Source organism: Leucopleurus acutus, assembly GCF_964270905.1.
Source record: "Leucopleurus acutus genome assembly, chromosome: 4".
NCBI lineage: Eukaryota > Metazoa > Chordata > Mammalia > Artiodactyla > Delphinidae > Leucopleurus > Leucopleurus acutus.
The window spans coordinates 27,843,031-27,865,618 of record NC_139146.1 but is presented as its reverse complement, the minus strand read 5'-3'; the positions used below and the strand labels follow the sequence as shown (position 1 = coordinate 27,865,618).

Genomic DNA, 22,588 nt, shown 5'->3' with positions numbered 1-22,588 from the left:
TCAAACCCGCTCGAACTAGACACAGCTTACTCCACGTTCCTGATAGAACAACTTGGGCAAACATTGTTTAGGCTACCTGACACTTGAAGGACGTGCAAATTTTTGCAAAAATAATCAAAGTGGAGATTTATCAGAGAAGGTACGTTACAGTGCATTATTTATTAAACAATTTAAAGGCTGTAACTAGTGACTACCTTTGGTTTCACATTTGGTACACGTGTATTTCCAAAGAATAACCAAATAGCAACCATTTGTTGGGACTTACTATGTGCCAACCACATTACATGTACTAGCTCATTTAACTCTATTTAGAAATAGGGAACTAAAGCCAAAATTAAGTTGACCACACAGCTAATAAATATTAGAAATGAGGTTTGAACCCAAGCTGACTGATCCCCAAGCCCAGGCATGTGATACTCAGAGGATTCAAATTTAACTTTTCTATTTTACTGTGATAGAGCAATGTGAATGGAAGCTCAAGTATATTACAACGCTCACAGAAAGGTGCTACTTAAGCCCACGCTCCACAGCTACCCAGCCCGAGCACTCTGAGGCGGGAGCACCAATACCAGAGAGAAGCCGGCGCTGCAAGGAAGAGCCCACATGCTGCACCTAAGACCCAACGCAGCCAAATAAATAAATAAAAACAGGTGGGAGAGCTTTGAGATGTTTCTTAATTGAGTATGCATATAAATAGGAATTTGGGACTGATTGTTCTTTGTCTATTAAAAAAATTCCTCATTCGTCCGCGTTAACTCCACAAATACTTGCTGAGCTCCTACTGTATGGGAGGCCCTGTTACAGACGCTGGAGAATGAGAACCGGCATGTGTGCCCGTGTGCGCACACTTCCTCCTGGAGCTTACTGTAACAAGATAACTTGGTAAGTTCTTATACCTGTTGGTGATAAGTGTGAGGAAAATAAAGATGGTTTGACCTTTCCAAAGCGATGTACACAACTGGACAAGAATAAACAACTCATACATGTATTCAATACACTGTCTCCAACTGAATTAATATCTAAAAATAAGGTATAAACTTTAAAAGGAAAAAGCCCATTTGTTGACTTGGATCTCTCAAAGTCTCAAAGAGAGTCTCAAAGTCTCTGCATCATAAGGTGAAGAGCAAACCTCCTTACTAAAAGATCCATACTTTTATTGCTTTTTATGAAGTTCAGTGACAGAGTAGTATACTTCACCCAGCCTTTGGAAAACAAGTATTGACATTAATCTAAAGTGAAGCTAGGAGAACACTAGTTCATAAGGAATGAAGTAAAAATCCAAACTGCCATGCTTGGGGCTGATTCCTTCAGCTTTCACTACCTCTCCTCTGCTCTACAGCTCTCTGCTCTGAGGCCCACCCTCTCCCCTCTTCAGCAAACCAGACCATCATGTTAATAAGAGTTGATTTGTAAATAGCGTCTCCCTCACGCCATCTCCATCCCCCTTTGGCCAGGCTCCTACTTTTCTGCTCAATGGCACAGATGCGGCTTTGAGCTGACTGGGACCAGGCAGCTATTAGCAGCAAATCCAGTGAGGGAAATTAATGAAGGGGACAACTAATAAAAGACAGCTCAGGACAGCCAGACTAACTTGCTCCGAGCAGTAATTAACTTTTTTTCTTTTTCTTTTCTTTTTTTTTTTTTTAGCTCATGAAGGTAAATATGCCATCGGCACTGGTCCAGTCTAACTCTTCTTTATTAAAAAGGAGAGAGCAGAGCTATTCATGGGGAGCTGAGACTTAATCTGTTTTCCCCCCAAGAAGAACAATTTTAAATTACTTGTGTGATGTGTTTGTAGATCCTTGATGCCCAAATCAAGATATACCTTTAAAGATGAGGGAGAAAGGAGGTAGATGAAGAAATATGTCTCTGAATAAAAAAAATAGTCATCCTCTGCTCAGAGGCAGCTTGAAAGAGAGAATCTTGTTTAAAGGTTTGCTCTTCTTCCGTACCTAAAATGATTGACTTTTTCTGTTCAATGCAAGCGCTGAATAAAAAACAAGATTGGATTCAAAGTGCACGGCAAGTCTTAGATGTCGGTGTTAAATATGAGCCTAGCTTGAGGGACGTTTCAGTTGCCTTTCTCCATCCTCCAGTTTCCATTTTGAAAGACACAGTTATAAAAGGCAACTTAAAATTTTGTGTCTTCATCTATTTTTGAAAATCAACACAGCTCTTCTTCTGAAGATATGTCTTCTGAAAATACACGTACAAACATAAAACAGTTAGGGTTTGTCCAAAAGTGTTTCTAAAAACAAACCTATAGTATTTTATAAAAACTTTGAAAATCAGAACTAGAAAAGACTTTGGTAATACCTAGTCTTATCAGGCTTATCAGGCTGAGAGACTTACTCATGGTCACACAGCCAATCAGTAACAAAAAGGACCCTCACCACAAATTCAGCCTCTTGACTCAATCCAGTGCTCTGGCTTCCCCAAAATGAAAAGCCTCATCACATACTCTAAGTTAATAAGCTGATTATAGTACTTCGGCCAAATGTGTAATTTATCTTTACTGTCCCCTTACAGGCTTGGGTACAACGGGATCAAATAACATTATCACAGTGAGTTTTATCCATAGCACCCCAGGAGTCAATCTACTCTTCAGACTAACCTCCAGAACCTATGGAAGCACCTCGGTCACTTTCTGGATAGGATGGGGCAAACACATAATTACGTGCAGGGCTCTCTCAAGAATAGATGGCTTCAGATAATGGGTGCCCTCCTGCAAAACTGCCTTCAGTCAATCAGTAACACTATACAAAGGAGAGTACAGCTGCATATTATTATTTCCCACAAGATAGCAGAAAGGTTATGTGTCGTGAATGACAGAACTTCATACATGCTTACTTCTACATCAGCAGTAGGGAGAAATAAAATTAAAGTTTATTACAATAGAGAAAATGAGGACAGTGACACTATATGCTTTAAAAATAAAAATAGCTTTTATTACATAAGGTATGTAAAGTAGTCAAATTCATAGGAACAGAAAGAAGAATATTGGTTTCCAGAGGTTGGAAGGGAGGAGAAATGGGAGCTGTTTTTTGATGGGTGTAGAGTTACAGTTTTGCAAGATGAAAACATTCTGGAGATTGGTTGCACAACACTGCAAATATACTTAAAACTACTAAACTGTACAGTTAAAATGGTTAAGATGATTTTTAAAAATCACTCTAAGAATGGCTGTAGACTTTGAGACATAAAGCTTTCTTGCATGGCCAAAAATAGAAATAAAATTGTCTTTTATAACAGAATCTTCAAACTATTCAGAGGTGAGCCACCAAGTTTTAGACTTTTTTTTTTTTTGCTATAAATAAGTTATATAGTCTTCAAATAAATATACTTCCATATTAATCAAATTGGGTTTTTATGATGCAGCAACAACCTTCAAACCTTCCTGGCTTTCAACTCACAAGTTTTTTTCTCCCTCATGTAACATCCACTGTGAGTTGAGGTGACTCACAAGAACCACTACTCTTTATATGATCACTCAGAAGCCCAACGAGCTTTGATATGTTGGCCTCATCCTCTCAAGAGAAGAGGAAGATAGAGACCAGAGATGGAGCCCCACCCTACTGTAAGGGGCCTGAGCATGCCCAATAGCATTAGAACATATATTCATGGAGACTAGAAATGTCCTCCACAGTGTCCAGTGGCAGGATTTTGTCCAGATGGAATGAAATGAAGTCACAGGCTTTGAATAAGAGTTCCAGAGTAGGATAAAGATAGTACCAATGAAATTCTGTTTCCTGAAACATGCAGGAATATTGCCTAGTGTATATGGGAGGCACTATCAGGACAAGAAATAGTAATACTGAAACAGTGATACCATGATGAAGGGCAGTGGCTGACGGTTGTGACTGTTACAGATTCTGTGAGACAGTGAAGATACTGTGTGGTGTAATCATAGCTACCTTGTTTAATGTTATTTGGAGACTCCCAATCCCTTCAAATATGCTATCAAAATTCTAAAGTGTGTCATGAATACCAAAAAGTTGAGAAGCCTAACATTTATGAATACTCTCCTTTTAGTCCCTTACGGAAAATCTTGTAATATCACTTGTTTTGCTGGGGTAGGAAAGGGGAACCATTGAACTTTGGTGTCTTTTTGGTGGAAAGAGATGGAACTAGCAATTATCTGGAGAGCTATGACCAGTAGTTGCCACCATAGGGATTTGCTCCAGCCTGCTTTGTAATGTGTTATCACCATTACCATCTTATACATGTTGTTATCGAAGACATGAGTATCTGAGAAATTCAGAGTAATGTGAAGGTGAGGGAAGTGCTCTGGCCAGTGCCTTCAGCAGTTCAGTTTCATCTTACATAGTTTAGAACCATTTTGCTCTGACAAAAACTCTAGGAAGTCTAGACAAGTCTCCCCAATGTAGGAGAGCAGAATGGTCTTAAGATTCCAGGACAGTTTTACTCAAGTAGAACTGAAACCTCTTTTAAATTATTTGCTCACAAAAAAATAAAACTCACTTTTCACTACACTCTTTCTGATTCTTCCCAGACTAAAGATGTCATATAGACCCTCCTAGGTCTACTGAAAATGATAAGAATTTCTTTTGCAAAGCCATCAAGAGCTCTATTGGCAAGGCTTGCCTGTGCAGTGCCCATGTCATGCAGATATGGTGAAATCATTTTCTTCTAATTCAAGAGAAACACTGGATTTGAACTCAAAACTTTTGAGTTGCTTTAGTGCTCCACCAGCAAAATCATGTTTTCTTCTTTGTCTGTTTCAAGCTGCTGCCATGGCAACTTTGAGTTAAGGAAGATATTAGTTCAGATAGGTTTGATTCAGAAAAAAAAATTTTTTGATCATGTTCTAGGAATGAAAGAAGTATTAATGCATTAATACAATAGTTATGTAAAGTTTATGATTAGACTTTTCTCCGTACAGTTTCAAAGGTTTTACCTCATTTGATTTCTTTTCCAAAATTATGTGGAAAGTAAGGCAAAAAGATAAATTGATCATATCCTCACAATGAATCAATCTTCTTGTACATGTTTGCATGTAGTGTTTCAATAGATGTGAAAGGTATGAAGAAAAACCACAAAATCAAATTAAAGTTATCCCAGAATCTCTCATTTTTAAATTATTTCAATGCATAGCAAAATTTATGTTACAGAAAGAAAGCAGTGGCAAGCCCGTGGGGTTGTCCTTTGTCACACTGGCACTAGTTTGGCTTCTTTCTGCTATTCTTATACCAAAGAGGCAATAAACCCCCTTGAGAGTCATAGAGCTGCCTGTGGAGGCCTGACAGAGCATAGAAGCTTTTATGCCAAAATACAATGCACAAAGGGATCATAAACACATGTGAAAAGGAAGATGACCTCTTTGTCACAAGGAATTAGGCTTTATTGCAAGCTGCTACCCTGGAAACCAGCCCCCAGCTTTCTCTGCTTATTTTGAAGGTTCCTGTTCCCATATAACATGGACTTCAGCACTTTTACTTAATTGTTTCTAGATCAAGTAAGATAAGTGAAAGATTTTGGTTCTTTGCTTCGTTGTTTAATGTCTCCAGGTATGCCTCTAGGTCCTGGAGTGAAGAGAATCAAGAAGGTGGTAATGGAATCATTAGAAGGGAAGGATAAATGAAGAAAAATACTGGTGGCACAGTGTGTTCTACACTTCAACAAGATCAGAGAAGATATACACTTGTTTTTGAATCTTTGAAAGACCAGCTACAGTCCAAACAGCCTCTCTGGGAGATGTGTCCTTTGAAATAACTCTAACTTTTTGCCTCTTGATTTCTTACATCTCTGGAATTCAGTATACCCTACAGTGTCTACCAGGTAACATGACTCTACAGGGCTATTGTCAAAGTCCAAACAAAATTAAAAGTATGCTTCCATTGGGAAAAATCTTGAATCCCAAGTCCTTCTATTTCGTAAGAAGTATGACTTTTGTGAGAACCTTGATATGAAGGAAAACGATTGCTTATACAATTACAGCCTTGAAAAGTAAAAAGGAAAGATAAGTAAAAAGAATTTACAATGAGCTAAACAACTGTTGAAGCTCTGAGTCCAAAAGCTGGTGGAACACTTGAAGAATGCCCCGGAGTCCAGCTTGGTGAGATGCGGGGGCTCGGAAGAGGAATGGGACCCTGGTCGCGCAGGTGCTTCGCGGATCCCCCTTCGTTCCTGCCTGCGTCTCCCCGCCCCCGCCTTCCCGGAATCCTGGGCTTAGGGCCCGAGGAGGCTGAGCGTTTCTCCCACAGGTGAGACCTACCCAGGCTGGAGCGCAGAGCTGGCGGCTGTCCGGTTGCTCAGGAAGCCCCAGCCTCATCACATAGCGTTCCTAGTCAATAATCCAAGTTGGCTTTTCCCCCTTCGTGCTTGAAGGTTTGGAGAAGCTGGGTGAGAGAGAAAGCAGAGATGAAAGCAGAGAACTCCCACCGCCTTCCCTCCTCCTGCGACCCCGGCACCAAGAGGAAAGAAAAAAAAAAAAAGTCATTTATTGTAGTGCACACAGCATCAGGACTCTTTCCCACTCCATCTTCCGACTCCCGCCACCGTGCAGGGATATAATAGCTCCGGCCACACTGGCTTTCTCGATGCGCTTTCCGGATGACTGAATTTCTTTGCTCCTCTCTCCTGTCGGGGACCATCTGAAACTGCCCCCATCTTGCGTTCCCAGGGGCCCTCCCCACCCGCCTCGTTTCCACTCGGGGACCAAAGAGCAGCTCACTTCGGCGTCCTCCATAAGACGAACCCCACCCAGGCTGGGTAAACCAAACTGGGAAAGGAAAAATGGGTGGGGGACGAGAAGGACCGCTCCTGCAGACCTCGGCCCCGGCGGACCCCGGCGGGTGCCCACTGCGAGCCACGTGGGGAGGCCCCAAGCGAGGCGCACGCCCGCAAGGGCTTTGGAAAAGAGACTGCCGAGAACAATGAACCCTGGAGGACAGAGGGAGGTGGAGGGGGCTGCGAGCTCTCGTCCTTCACCGCCTTCCCCCTTTGGGGACATTCCTTAGGTTTAATCATTAAAGTGGATCCTTTTTAAAAAGGAGGCAGGAGCTTAACGCAGCCGTTTCTGACAATCTGCCCCACACGCTGTCAGCGAAGTGAAAGATCTGGATCGAGCTTTGTTGCTTCGCTACCAATAGCAGACTTGGGGAGACCAAGCCTCCTATTTCTGGCCACATCAAAGCAGTGATTATGCAAATACCCATTTTTTTTAAAGAATAAAATGGAGGGGGAATTATTTATCAAACAATGAACCCCCTGCCAGGGCGGGAAACAATAGATCAGACCAGATAGCCCTTCTAGCCCCAGGCTGGGGGAGCGGGAAGGGGGGTGCTGGAGCCCTCACGTTTTATTGGTCTAACCTAATTTCACTAATTCTCTTTTCACACATTTTTCTTTTGCGGATTCGGAGGCCAGGACTTTCACGCTCCCGAGAGCGCCCTGCGTTGGCGCGATTCAAGGGCTGCCTGCTTTATTTAATTAATACATTCAAAGCTCGCCTGGGACCCAGGAGCCTGGGGGTGGGGGAAGAGACCGAGGCCGGGCGTGAGGAGGAGGCGCTTTTAACGGGTTCCAGGTGTCGAGGCCCAGCAGTCACAACCTGCCCAAGGCTGTGCGATGCAGGGGGTGCACGCGGCGGGCGGCGGCGGCTCGCAACTCCCTGCCTCTGCCTCTGCCTCGGCCCTGCCGCAGCCGTGCGTCCAGGCGACCCGGGCCGGAGGGTGAGCGCCGCAGAAGCGGGCCCTGGGTCTAGATGCGCTCCGCGGTAACAGGACCCTCGCTCCCTCCCGGCCAAGGCCGCCCGGGGCCTTCCGAAGCCCGCGCCTCCGCAGGGCCCGCAGGGCTCTGCCCGGGAGGGAGCCTACACGGCTCCTGCCCAGGTGCTGTGGGCTCCGGGAGCCCCAGTACTCCTCTCGTCCCTACCTCGCCCGGCGGCCCACCTTTCCGCTTCTCCGTTTTCTCCTTGTTCGCCCTCAGATGGATTTGTCTTAGATCTGGTGAAGGAAAATCAGCCCTAAGTCCTGGGCACTTCAGAACAAGTAAATACAATCAATGCCCGGAGCCTGGCGGCGCCGAAGCAGAGATCCACCCGGGCCAGGACCAACCCTCGCACCTCTCCAGGCTTAGGTAAACACGCCACCGCGCCCCTGGAGCTGGAAAGATCTGGCAAATTTTGCGGTGTGGGACTGTCATCAGAACAACATCTTCATGGCCTTGCTTGAAACGGCTCTCAGCAGAGAGCTCCAGAAATAGAATGGCTTGGCTCAGCGGCCCACGAACCTGCTTGGTGCAGACAGACCGAGCTGGTCCCAGGGCGGGAGGCGAATGGGTAAAATGGAAGAGCGACTATATTCCCTACCGCTGAAGCTTCGACCAGTAATTCTCATCTCTACAGGGGACGGGAGAGGACGACTGGGCCTCAACCCACAGGCTGCGGAGGTTGCAGTGGGTGGCGAGGAGAACTCCCAGCGCGAAGTGAGGCAGAAAGAACATCGTTCTTAACCGCTAAAAGTGATTAGACGCCATAAAAAAATAACTGCACCTACTTAGTGTAAAATTAGGTCTGCTGTAGATAGCGGGGGAAAAGCCCGAGTGTAGACCACAGACGGGAGACGGAATTCCTGCCGTATATGACGTGATGCTGGTGTGTAAGAGGACCTGCAAGCTCTTGCTGAACGGGTCTCTGGTCCTGGAGAAACTGCAGAGGTGGCTGCTAGATTCAACTAGGTCGCAGGTTGAGTCATTAGGTGTATTACCCATTACTCAAAACTATGACTATTGAACCCTCCTCCCATCTGTGCCCCTCCAAATAAGCTGTTAGGGTCACCACCTGTTTATAGGATCCCCCTCACCAGCTGAGGTTTCCTGAGTACCTGCACCTGAAGATTTACCTTCCCCAGACTTGTGTCATGAACCTGTTTCCTTGGCAAGTTTCCAAAAGAAGTCTAATCACCATAAAAGCATCATCATCACTAAATTAACAGTTATTTGGCATTAAAACCGTGATTTTAAAAACTCTCATACTACGATTGCTTTGCTTGCTGGCTTGCCTTTTTAAACACTAGAAACATAAAGGTGAATGTACGAGAAAAATCACTTTCTCCTCATATCAGATAATCGAGTGGCTAAGAATAATACAACCTTTAAACTAGAAGGGGTTTTCCAACAGGTCTCCCTTACACCCAGAGATGAAAGCCAGACAAACCCTGGGTTGGTTCTTCCTTTTATTAAAAATGGAGTTATTGGGCTTCCCTGGTGGCGCAGTGGTTGAGAGTCTGCCTGCCGATGCACAGGACACGGGTTCGTGCCCCGGTCCGGGAAGATCCCACATGCCGCGGAGCGGCTGGTCCCGTGAGCCATGGCCGCTGAGCCTGCGCGTCCGGAGCCTGTGCTCCGCAATGGGAGAGGCCACAACAGTGAGCGGCCAGCGTACGGCAAAAAAAAAAAAAGAGTTATTGAGATATTAAACACTTAATATTTTCCATATAGATGGAGAGGAAGAGCAGTGTCAGATAGACGTCTCCGGAGAGTTATCGTTGCTTTATGCAGAGGAGTGGAAGATTTGGCTCAAGCCAGAAGCAGATATGAAGTTCATGCGGGTTGGGGAGACAGTGAACAACCAACATTTCTTTACTGACATGATCTTTTTTTAGCTTGTGTTGTCCTGGACACCCTTCCCTAAGGGGCTTAAACCTAGAATGTGGTCAACCTTCACTTGGTCATCTTTGACCCAAGGCCAAAGGTCACTGATTTCTGCTTTGGAGATTGAGGTGCAAGTTACAGAGTTATGTACCCTGGAGATTAGGAAAACATCTTTGCTTTTTCTTTGAAGAAGTTGTGTAAACTATTTTAACAAAGATTGGATTGGCTAATATGAAATCAGCTTTCAGTAATGAATTTATAAATACTCAGTTATGTCACAGATGTTAGAGCTGGAAGGGGCCCTTAGAGATCACTGTCCAATCCCTTTAGTTCACAGATGATAACTGAAGCTCAAAGAAGTGAAGTGTAAGAATCAAATTTCTACATACTCCACCAAGAAATTTCAACTTCACTGTTCTTTAAAATCAACGTTTCTGAACATTGGCACTTATGGCTTAATTATCATTAATTAAAATAATTATTAATTATCAAAATAAAATTATCGTAAATTCTCCATTTTTTTACTAATCTTGTTTGCTCCGAAATTGATTTCTTAGAAACTAAGTTTTGTCTGTATTGAGAGTTATACTTTTATATCAATGTTAGTGTCTCGGATATAATTCAGCTTCCTGTGATTGCTTAGACCTTATGTGTCAGTGAAATCTCTACACAAACATTGACCAAAAAATACAAGTACTCAACTCAATTTGATATTGGGAGAATTTCAGAAAAATGCAACTCATTCTTCTAAAAGCCACATAAGCAAGAAAAAAATTGTCATACAACACACAAAAACTATGAAAATTAGATATTTTATTTATAGTTTAATCAAGAGAACAATTTTCTTGTTCTTCCAAGATGTAAATACATACTAGAATAAACTCTGTAGAATATACAAAAAATACATACTTTTCTCATGAAATTTTTCTTTATAATAAATAGAAGGAAACACGTGTGTGGCTGATCCTGGCAATGCTCCGTGTCTGCTTAGGTTTTCAGCCTGTTGATTTATTTTTAATCTCTTGAAAGAATAGGGGAGTTCCTTCTCCCCTAAAAGGTCGAGATAAATAATACATGAAGCAATCCTCCCTCCTGATTTTTCCCTTTTCCTCCACATTTCTCCTTTTGATAGAGAGTTCAGCCTAAATTTCCACGCTTGCATTCAATCATTACAAAGCCTACAAATTATACAATGACTTCTAACCTGGCCCTCTAACAAAACAACTTTTTCCCCCTTATAAATCATAAGAGACAGATGGCAAAATGGAGAAGAAAAAGGAAAGAGAAGGGCGGGACAATAGGCATTGTGACGAATCTGGGAAACAGAACAAAGTGCACATCAGAGAGGGAAAGTTTGGTTTGACAGGTGAAATTCCCACAGCCCGCAGACAGCACTGGGAATAAAGCAGATGCCAGCCATTGCAAATCTGTGGATAATATTATTACCGGTAAAATCATTCAGATGCTAAGATACATTTCTTTCTACTCGACATTAACATCTCTACATAGAAGCAAAGGTGAAGAGATCACAGGAACCAGTTGCATTCCCTCTGGGAGATTCACACGCACTGCACCGAGAGAGGGGAGGAGCGTCAGTCCGCTCTGCAAACTCTTTCGACATGCCACCTTCATCTCTTCCCAGCATCTTTTTAGCCTTAAGAAGTGCCCCCCAAACTCTACCATCCTCTTTGACAATAAGCTCCATCACACCAATAAATTAGAGAGCCCGTCTGAATGAAGGAAGCCCTTCGCCAAGGAAGGCAACAAACAACCCAGGAATCATAACGGCTACACCTGCTCTGAGTAGTGAGATCGTTTCTGGGGCATGGAAGCGGGGTCAGGAGAGGGGTGGGAGGAGGGCTTGAACGGGGACAGGAAAGGGTAGCCACTAAGGCCTGGCGTGGGTAGCAGAGATGGCGGCTCTAGATACAGTCCCTGACTATGGGCAGGTGAGGTGCGTAGCGGTGCTTGTCGGGAGGTGGCGACTGCCAATAGTCCATGTCTGAACCCGCCGGGCTGGCAGGAGATAAAGTGCAGCTGTAGGGCGAGGTGGAGTTGGAGGAGGCGGAGGAAGACGGCGCGGGGCTGTTCGTGCAGCTCCACGTCGAGGCAGGCGAAGGGCTATCTCCGCTGTTGCTCAGGGCGGCACTAGAGCCTCCGGGGCTCAGCAAGACGGCCTCGGAGAAGAGCGCCCCCGGCAGGCCGCCGCCGCCGCCGCCGCCGCCCCCGCAGTGGTCAGCCAGGCGCAGCGTCTCGGTGAGCGCCCATATGTAGTTATGGGCGAAACGCAGGGTCTCGATCTTGGTGAGCTTGGCGTCCTCGGGGAACGTGGGGAGCACCTCACGCAGCGCGTCCAGCGCCGCGTTGAGGTTGTGCATGCGGTTGCGCTCGCGGTTGTTGGCCTTCAATCTACGGGTCTTCTTGATGCGCTGCACCGTCTCGGCCGTCTTGGCGCCGCGAGAAACGGCCCGCGCCCTGGAGGGGCGCCGTTTGCACTCGTTCACCAGACCCAGCAGCCGCGCTGGCCGGCAGCCCTCGGCCCCTCCCGGTGAGCCAGCCCGCGCCCCGGCCCCGGCCCCGACCCCACGCTGCCGACGCGCCCCGCCCGACGCGCCCGGCTCCTCCTCTTCCTCCTCGTCGGCGCTGGAAGATAGCGGGGTCAGAGCCGCCGAGGCGGGGGAGGCCGAGCCGAGCAGCACCAGCACGTCCTCTTCCTCCTTCAACTCCAAGGTCTCAGATTTGACGAACATCCTGGAGAAGAGAGCAGAGAAGGAGAAAGAACCAAACGAGGCGTCAGTATAGAAGCAGAGGCATGTTCTTGGTGTCACCGGGATGTACTGCTGCGCGCACCCGAGAAGAACGCCTCGGAACGGCGCCAAGGAGGAAGGTAAATTGGGGAGGAAACCCCTCCAGTGCTCCCCAAGCTCAGGAGCGCCCCTGTTGTGACCCCGTCGCCAGCCAACTGAGTCCCGAACTCTACCGGCCGCCCTGACGGCTGTGTTCCCGCCCCGGAAAGGGCTGCGGCCTCCGTGACAAAGATTCAGCGCGAGCGAAGGGCGTTCGGGCGTGGTGGGACGGAGTGCGGGAAACACCCTTCCAAGTTGGAAGCCGCCGCGCGGATACTTACTTGGTTCGCTCTCTAAATGTGCCTCGGCGTCGCTATTTGGCGTGTGCTGCGATTCTCCGAGCAGTCCGGAGCGCAGTGCTGCCCCTTCTGCTGCCTTGGAAGCAGCGAGACTGGCGCTACTGCGGCGCGGCTCCGCGGGGGACCTCTCCGTCGTGCGAGTTTGCCAAGAGCCCCGGCGGCCGCGGCGACCCGCCCGGGTCTCGTGTGTTGTGCTGGTGGTGCGTGTCAGTCTGTCAGTAAGTCCCCGGCCGTGCGGCTCCTGGCACGCGACTCCCAGGCACTCCAGTTAAAGCGAAGCTGCTTGTGGTTCAGTGGCTGCGTGTCTGGCACACGACTCTCCTTAAAACCCCTTATATACCACCAAGAAAACAATCAGATCTGCCCCCGGGGCCCCCATCTCCCCCCATCCGCGGCCGCCGCCGCCTCCTCCCCCTGTGCCAGCCCCCCTTCTCCCCCGCTTTTCCCTCCCCGGCTTACTCTTTTCATTGCATTATCATCATTCATTTCTTTCTCTTTCTTCACCCACTTCCCCCCTCCCCTGGCCCTGCCATCCATCCTCCTCCTCCCATCGCCCCCGCCTCTCTTCTCCCCCTTTATGTAATCAGCATAAAATGGTTCTAAAGCTCCTGCTGGAGCTCGAGGCTGCGGTCGGAGTGCTGAAGCGGTGGCGGCTGCACCGGCTCAAGCTGCGGCTGTTGTCGCCGCCGCTGCCCATTGTGATTGGTGGCTCGCGCTCGGCTGGAGCGTGCCGCTAATTTATTAATGAATGGAGGTCGCGAGGCGCAGCTGGCCAATCAGGGCGCCCGGGACTCCGGGAGGCCTGCGAGCCACGCGCACTGGAGCCCGCTCCCTTTCAGCGGCTCATTAGGGGCCAGGGCTCCGGGGGCCGGCGGGGAGACCAAGGCGACCGCCCCCGCCCGGGTCCTTGCTGCTGCACCCCACCCCCGCCCCGACGCGCGCGCGCGCACCGCACCGGGCGTTGCCCGGCCTCCTAGCTCCCGGACGTCGGGATCCGAGGAATTAGTTAATGGGGGTCAGAATCCTGGGGAAAGCAGTTAGCCCTTTGGTGATGCCGGACGTCTCTTGGCAAAGCTTCTTAGGAGCTGTATCAAATCGTAAACTATTTAAAAACGCTTTCGTTTGGTTAAAGGAGGAATGGGATATGGATGACGAGCTGTGGGCACTTGGTGGGCAAGCGTGTTTAGGTTCCAGAAGGACTGACGTGGGAGGATGAAGAGAGAGGAGATTGGAGGATTCATAGGGGCGTCTCCTGCCAGGGCAGATAGAGTAGGGGAGCAGCTGATAGGCTTTTAGGGGATGCGAGAATAAAAGCACTCACATATGAGAACGAAAAGGGACCTCCTCATTTTACGTGTGACACACTGAGGCTCCGAGCACGGATATAGGTTTTTGGTTTGCTGTGTGTGGGGGGCGTTAGGGTTAACCCCAGTTTATGGCGGGGCGGGACAGCAAAGAGGCTTCCTGCGGGGGGCGGGGGTGGGCAGGGGGAAGAGCGGCCGACTCGCAGCTCCCTCGAGCGAATGGGCAGCGTTGACATCTCCATGACCTCTGCTCCGCGCTGGGGGGCGTTGTAGGGACATGGGGCCCGTCCTCCCGATTCTCCCGGCTTTTCAATAGGAAAAAAAGAGCTGGAGGGCTACTGGACCTCGAAGGGAACTTGTTCTGAATTGCTCAATAGCCCTCCCTGCGTCGTCGTCCTCCTCGCGCTCACGCCCACCCTCTTGTCGAAGTGGCTGACTTCTTAGAACCAGAGCCCCCAGAAGTGTGTGCTGGGCCGAGTGTTAGACGGTGCATGAGTAGCGGGGATGGATCTGGACTCCAGTAGATTGGAGAGGAGTCCCTTTTGCAGATTTAAGTTTCAGCAAGGCACAGTTGGAATGTTAGGATTTGAAAAGTGGCCGGAGAAAAAGTATATTGTCTGTGGTCTTGGTCTCATTCAAATTATAGGAATTGGAAACAAGTTGTATTTCAGAGAAGGGGATGATGGAAGTGTTTTGGAGTGGTTTCAATTTGTTTAATGTTTTCTGCAGGGAGATCATGAGCCGGCCTGAAAGGCACAAAGTAAAGAAAATGAAAGTTAGAATCCCATGAAAGAGACTGTTATCCGCTGCAGCTACCCAACCTCTAGACTTCCTTCTGTCCTGAATTTATTTGAAAACTGCCATGATTTTCACCTTGCTGGTTGATATTTGTGCTTTGCGTCTCCTCCACTTTAAAAACAAACTCCCTAAATATAAAAGAATTGTTTCCCCAGTTCCCTCCTCAATCCTTTTGGAACAGATTAATTTCATAAGGCAGAAATGCAGATATTAAAAAAGAAAGAAATGTTCAGTGTCTCCAGAATACAGCATTTGCCTCTCTCACACTTCTTTGGGTCTCTATCTCTGTATCATGAACCTGCAGAATAAGAACTTCATAAAAGAGTTTGACCAAGCAAAAGATGTGTCAGTAGTGAAAGATAGCAGAAGTGCTTACCATGGTTGCATGCACACGTTAGCATTATTTTATAGGTGATGATCACTGATACCAAACAAGTAAATACTCTTTACAGTCCCCCTAAAAGAAAACCCTCTAATGTCTTGGCTAGCCAAGGTAAAAAATTGAAGAGACACATGGGAGTGGACGCAGGATTTTTGTGTTAATTTTAAAAGAAACAGAGGATGAGAAAGCTAGGTTCTGAGGAGATGATCAGACTGCTAAAAACAAATACTGGAATGATGGGAGATATTATGGAGTGTCACTCTTTAGATATCTACATCTCATGGAAGGAGTTGCCCGCAAAGAAAGACAAACCAATAGGTTAATGTAATAGAAACAAAAGAAAGTTTACTTTAGCATCATAGAAACATGCTTCTTTGCACAGGTCTTAAATTTTTGGTTAAGCTAGGAAGTACTGCGTTGATTTTATGATAAAATATATTGGGGGGAAGAATAGAATCAGAATCCAGTTAAGTGGAGGACTACAGGAAGACCTGATTACCTTTTATAACTCCAAACAAACACTGAGATCAAGCTGGTTCTAATGGTTAGGGCTAGTGAAAAACACAATGGATTTCTTTTTTTTTTCTTAATTAATTAATTTATTTGGCTGCATCGGGTCTTAGCTGTAGCACCCGGGCTCTTCGTTGTGGTGCGAGGGCTTCTCTCGAGTTGGTGGCGCGCAGGCTCCAGAGCGCTCGGGCTTGGTTGCCCCCGCGGCATGTGGGATCCTAGTTCCCCGACCAGGGATCGAACCTCTGTCCTCCTCATTGGAAGGCGGATTCTTAACCACTGGACCACCAGGGCAGCAGCCCCACAATGGATTTCTTGAGTTGATTTTTAACAGTATTTGGGTATCTAATCCCCCAGTTTTTATGTTCTCCCAAGACTTTATGTTTTTATGATGCACTGAAACGGTGAATGCTTTTCTTTGTCAAAATCCAAACTTTCTCTACTGTCTATAAGAAGTTAATAGTGCATATTTAAGTGTATCCTGTGCAGATATGTAGTAACAGTAAAATATTATTATGATGAATTGCAGATTTCTGATTCTGGAAATTTCCAGGAAAGGAAATTATTTTGAAAAAGAAAAAGTATGCCAAGAAACTAATATACTGTGTACATATTCACATGACATAAATCAGTCTCTAATCTATGTAAATCAAAAGCTATCAGGGAGTTTATATAACTTTATTTTTAAAATAAGGGCTTCTTTGGATATATGCAGTGGTGTGTGTTAGATCACTGTGCAAAAGTACAGGCGTTTAAAAAAAAAGTCACCCTCTATATTATCATGGAATTTTAAGAATTTTGGTTGTGTTTCCATTGTAACCTTCAAGAGAAACATCACTCTTGATAATATTTCTGGAAATATTTCCCACCATGAAGAGTATTGTTTTTTAAAAGAACGCCAAGAACAACTAACATGCTAGTGCAATCCAGAGATCAGCCGTTCACACTCAGTTGCAAAATTTTATATGTTCAACATTTTGCTCGGTTTTGCTGAAAGAAAGCAATTTCGATTTGTACTCAGATTTGCAAAGACGTGACCGACGCCAAATATCCTTAGCTGGACTCTTCTTACACTCTTTTAACTTAAATAAATTCAAGAGGCACTTGTGTGGTCTAAAAGATTGTCCAGATGAAACGAGGCTGAAATGTTATGCGAAGGGGGAGGGGAGCGCGTGAATAGTGTCAGGGAGTTTGGTGACCGAGAACTGCTCCTGTCCATTGCGTGAACTGTCCTAAAGGGTCAAGCTGTTCATCTTCAGCCCCTCTTTCAGTGTGCAGTCCTACTTTAAGGGAACAAAAGCTCAAAGCAGGCAGTTATCAAGAAATGGGAGCCCAATGATTTAAACTCATCCCCAAGCCTTAAAAAGAAAGGGGGACCGAGTGTGTGTAGGGAGAGAAAAGTGACGTAAGGGGAGGGGGAAGGGGGTGGAGACCTTTAGAAAGTCTTTGTTGTTTTTAAGAAGTTTGAACTTTGAGACGACCCAAAAGCCCCAAAGTTTAGGGTAGGTGTTGCTGTGGAGCCACAGGCTACATCCCCTCCACACTTCGACCTCACAAGTGGCCAGAGAGGACAAATGATCCCCACGCCCATACTCTTGCTGTTGCAGGTGAAGGGGGCGAGGGCGGCGGCAGAGAAGGGCTCCTTTCCCAGAGAGTTGCAGGAGCAAAAGTTTGCCCGCCCATCAAGCCTGTCCCCCAATTCACAGTAAACCGCCCTGCCTGCAGGGGAAGGGAGGGTCTCTGCTCTGCTAAAAGGACCGGATGACGTATCTGCCAAGGGTGGCTTTGTAGCCTAAATCCTAGTCTGCCTGGTGAGCTCTCAGAAAGGCGGAAAGAGGGAGAGAAAAAGTTAGCCAGTCCCGAAGAGCTTTAGTTCTTCGCCGCAGGCTAGAAGCACAGTTTCCAGCGCCGAGGAGGCCCGAGTGGGAAAGATCAGCTCCCCCCGCTACCCCAGCAGAGGACTCCTCACCCTGTCAGAGTTCATAACCGATGATGGTGAGTGCTTGGGAGCCGGAGTGAGCTCGGAATTTTTGGCAGTCCCCTTCTGGGGAGCCAAGGAAGCCAAGAGCAATAACAGTGTAAACTCACGCCCCACCTTCTTACTGGACCCCTGTGCGGATTTCTCAGTCTCATCCTCGATTTTCCCTCGGATCCTGTCGGGGAGGATTTGTCAAATCTAGTCCTGCAGAAGTCCGAGCTAGGATGCTGCGCTGTCATTTCAGCGCGCCAGCCCCTCCCCCTTCCGTGTTTGGGGAGAGGCGGGAGAATCTACAAGAGGAGAAGAGAGGCAGAGAAGATCGTAACCCCTCCCCCGGGACCCGCATTCCGAGGCCTTTGCCCTGAACCCGCATAACGTGCTTTGGTGCCTCAAGTCAAACATTCAGGAAATCCAGCTTGACGCACAGGTCGTCTTGATGGCGGCGAAATCCGCCCGGCAGGTGCCGAAAGGCTCCCTTCCTTCTGCATCGACGCTACCCTCTCCCCACCCGCTCCGGAAAGGCAGCGCCCGGCAGGCCTCTCTTCGCTCCTTACGCGACCCGCTGCCCAAGCACCCCTCTTCTTTCCCACGAAGGAAAGAAATCACTGTAGGAGATTTTGCCAATCTCCGCCAGCTTTCTGATTGTTTTCCTCAGGTAAGGGGAAAAGAACAGCCGGCGCGTGAATGGGGGGGCTGGGGGCCCACTAGGGAGAGAAGCCCCCCACCCCTCTGTGCCTGCAAAAAGGGACATTGGCCATCCAGGGGAAAGTGCAAGAAAGAGAGCACTAATCGCTGAACCAGGAGACAAACACGATTACCAGCTCCGAGCCTTGAGTCAGAAAGTCTCATAGACTTTAAGATGTTAATCCCCAGCATAATCCTTCCTTTGGCGTGTAGGAATAGTGCAGCCACAAGAGTTGTTTTGTTATTTATATTGGCGTTTAATAAAACTCAGCCAGTGGTGAATGGGCTGCCCACTCTCCAATGGTAATTAATTCCCTATTTCAGTGACCCAATTGTCCTGGGACAGAGCGGTGGGCCCGTCCCGGTGCCCCGGTCCCTCTTTGTGCGGATACACGGCCCTCGTGCTTCAACAGCTATGGAAACTCATTCTTTTGATGTCATTCAAGGAGTTTTCCTTGGGCATCTTCTAAACTTCAAGGACCCTTTTCTTTCTCCGTTTCTTGAAAAGCAGTGCGAGCTTGACCACCTCTGTAGAATTTAATGATTTGGTGAAAGAACTCTTTGGGGTTTGTGTAAGGAGTTAGAGAGAATGGAAATTTGGCAGCCTGCTCCCTTGCACGGACAGTCCCGAACCTGGAAAACACAAAACTTATTCAAAGCAATGGATAAAGATCTGAAAGCCGATTTTCCCTCTCCTCTCCCCACTAAGGAAAAACAGAACCTCCCAGAATTCTCTTCTGGAAATTGTTGTTTGTTGATGATATAGATTAAAAGGGTGAGGTGGGGTAAATAAGTTCGAATCTTTAGCAGAGAAAGTTCTTAAATCTGTTCCTTTGGGAAATAAGATATCATCCTTCTACGTTAGCGCATTCATTCAATCATCTCTCCCTTTTACCTTCAAAATGTACTTAATGAGCACCCAGTGTGTGCCAAGCACTGTACCAACCCCTGGGAACAATGCCATGCACGAGACAGACACCATTCCCACCCCCATAGAGCTTACATTCAAATAAGTAGACATAAAAATGAGAAAGTTACATGCCAGAAAACCGTGTGTCGGGAGAGGGCGAGGCTACCTTTTCTCTTCACGGATCCAAAAGGATACTTTAGGACACAAACCATTCGGGGTCAACCCGCGTAGCTGATTTATTCATTTTATCATTCCCCCCGAAAATTTCTGCAAGCTCCTGCTGTGTGCCGGGCGCCGTGCGAGGCGCGGAGTAGGCACCGCGAGCGAACCGGGCAGCTGCGGCCTGCTGGTCGTTGGTCCCAACCGCGTGACAACGCAGTCGCCGGTGTTACACTCCGCGGAGCCGCCAGGGCTCCAGGCCGGGAGGGGGCGGCCGCGGCGCGTCCAGCAGTTCTCCCTGCACAAGTAGCTCTTCTATGTCTTTATACGCACTTCCAAAAAAACTTCGCAAGTCACAGAAACAATTCAGAATTCAACTAAGAAAATACAGAGTGAACCATATGGCCTGGGTGGCTCGAGTCGGCTGCATTTTACTCCAGACAAAGAAGGGATTGAGAGTTGAAGGAAAGGAGAAAAAAACCAACTTTCCGGCTGATGAAGCTGTTGTCTGGAGGCAATGATCCCAAATCTGAAGGCTTTATTCCGGCTCCGACGGAGACGTGATATGTCATATGATTAGCATCTTTCATATTTACAAGAGTGGTATGGGCTGCCAGTCTTGAGAGAAAGACGAGAGAAAGAAGGGGGCATATGCTGAAATGGATTTAGCATTTGAAAGAGAGAAAGGAGATCGGATAAATACACTTAAACGAGGATTTCGTTTTACTCCTGTTGAGTTCTAATGGATTGTTGATTGAGATTGTAGGGGCCTGGAACCGAGGTGTCAGCAGTAATTTAAAGAAGGCATTCAGCCTTCCAGCGCCTCTTTTCTCCATTTCCCCCTCTCACCCCTCCCACCCTCCCTCATTTACGCCTTCAAGCAGTACGGGGGCGGAGAAGGCTTTTAAAATAAAACACAAAACAAGGTCTTACGCTCGGGCGATAGCCGAGGGAGCCGGAGCGCGGATGGGTTTGGAGCAGGCGCCGGTACAGCCCGCCGCGGCCCGGGATCACGCGCCCTTCCTGCCGCACCTGAGCATTTTCAGGTCTCGCCTAAGGTCCGGGGCCGCTGGGCGCGCGGCGAGGTCCGGGCGCGCGGCGACGTCCTGGCGCCCTCTGGCGGGGTCCGCGGACAAGCCCCCGGCCCGCCAGCCGCAGACACCGCGTTGGGCTGGGCGTCGCTTCGCAGTCCCTCCCGGGACCGGCTCTGGGGCCTTCCCCTGCGACTCGGGGTTTCGAACGCGGGTACGCGGCCACCTGTAACCTTCAGGCTCAAAAGCGTCAGTGGTGTGCGCCTCGGAGCCGAAATAAACTGACCTATAAGACACCTCCTCCAGTGGTTCTGATGGCTGCCAAGTTTGAGAACGAGCGGGCCTCGGTCCCAAGACTTTTGTTTTGAGGAGTTAGCTATTCAGCCGCTAGAAGCGACGCCAAGACTCAATAGTTTTGGGGAAAGACTTAGACTCCAGACTGTTAAAAGGACCTCATATGCACTTAGCGGGTATATACTATGTCAGTAGAGATCTGTGATTCTCCTCACACCCAGAGCCACTTCCAGATTCATTCTCCAGAGTGCTTGTCGCTCCCCTGGTATTTTTTATTCTCTTCCGAAGTGGTGCTTAATGCTCATTTTAGCTAGTGTCATGTGTGTAAGATGTTGGGGTAGGAGTCTGAGAGGCTCAAAGTGCCAGTCGCCTTGGGCCTCATCCCCTGGATCCAGACGCCCGAATTCCTATTTCCGCTCTGCTTCATCTCTTTCTTGCTTAAATTTGCTTGTCCTTAACTTTGTCAGGGAAATTGTGCTTTCCCAAGTGTCAAAGGCAACTTAAGGACGTGTTATTTTAGCACTTTACCTGTGAATCTTTTAAGCTGTCCACATTTACCAACAGTAGAGACTAACTAATAATAAATATAATACTGCCACAGTAACAAAATGTCGTGCAGACTTTAAAATCATATTTTTGATGGATATTTAATTTTTTTCAAATTTGATATAATGCTTAGTATGACCCCAATATGTAGATGATTTATATCTCTGAATGATTGGAGGGAAATAGAAACACAGACATCCAGGAGAGAAAAATATTCACAGTACTTATCTTTTTGTTATTGGTGATTTAAATTTTCTTTTTTGTGTTTTCCAAGTAAATTTTGGAACATTTATAGTCAGAAAGGCCTTCTGGAAATGCCTTTGTCTTTTTTAGTCTTCATTAAAGATTGGGAGTAAATTTCAGATCAGAGATGTCTGAAGTGGGGTGAGTTATATCATAAACCTTGCTCACAGTTAAAATTAAGGCCCCAGGAGCTGGACCATTTGTGTTGACATGGGATACTATAACTTAAAAACGAACATTTAATTATAATGGAAACGTTGTAAAGAAGAGAAACATTCAGTGCTAATTTTTTAATTTAATTTTTGTCAAATCACAATTACTGGGATTGGACAGAGAAAGAAAAGCTCCTCAGTGCTATTATTTTCTCTTTTCTGGGTAAATCACATCTAATTTTCCCAGAGGTGTGAGATCACATCCCAGGAACTGGATGGATTTTTTTTTTAATTATTTATTTATTTTATTTTTGTCTGCCTTGGGTCTTCGTTGCTGCGCACTGGCTTTTCTCTAGTTGTGGTGAGCCGGGGCTACTCTTCATTGCGGTGCATGGGCTCCTCACTGCGGTGGCTTCTCTTGTTGCGGAGCACGGGCTCTAGGCGCACGGGCTTCAGTAGTTGTGGCGCACGGGCTCAGTAGTTGTGGCACACGGGCTTAGTTGCTCCGCAGCATGTGGGATCTTCCCGGACCAGGGCTCAAACCTGTGTCCCCTGCATTGGCAGGCAGATTCTTAATCACTGAGCCACCAGGGAAGCCCGACTTAATGGATTTTTAAAGAAAGATTTTTTTACCAGTGTCTTAAGGTCATATATTTCCTTATTTAATAATATTTGGTAACAGGAAATTATTTATGTCTAACCTTTTTTAAACGCGTTTCTTGACCACTCCTCAGTAGTGATTACAAACTTTCCTCCTCTGTCATTCTGTGCTTGAAAATATAGCATCTGATGCTTCTATTTTAAAAATAATCAGGATCCAGAAAATGTTTAGTTCTG

The 22,588-nt window shown here is 47.0% G+C and overlaps 1 protein-coding gene across 1 annotated transcript; it reads right to left on the bottom strand.

The window, feature by feature from the left end:
• Positions 1–11,537: 11,537 nt before the first annotated feature.
• Positions 11,538–12,365, bottom strand: NEUROG2 (neurogenin 2; the record flags this gene model as incomplete). Its single annotated transcript, XM_082837540.1, has 1 exon — positions 11,538–12,365. One exon carries the CDS (start codon positions 12,363–12,365, stop codon positions 11,538–11,540), a length of 828 nt encoding a protein of 275 aa, XP_082693666.1.
• Positions 12,366–22,588: the final 10,223 nt, after the last annotated feature.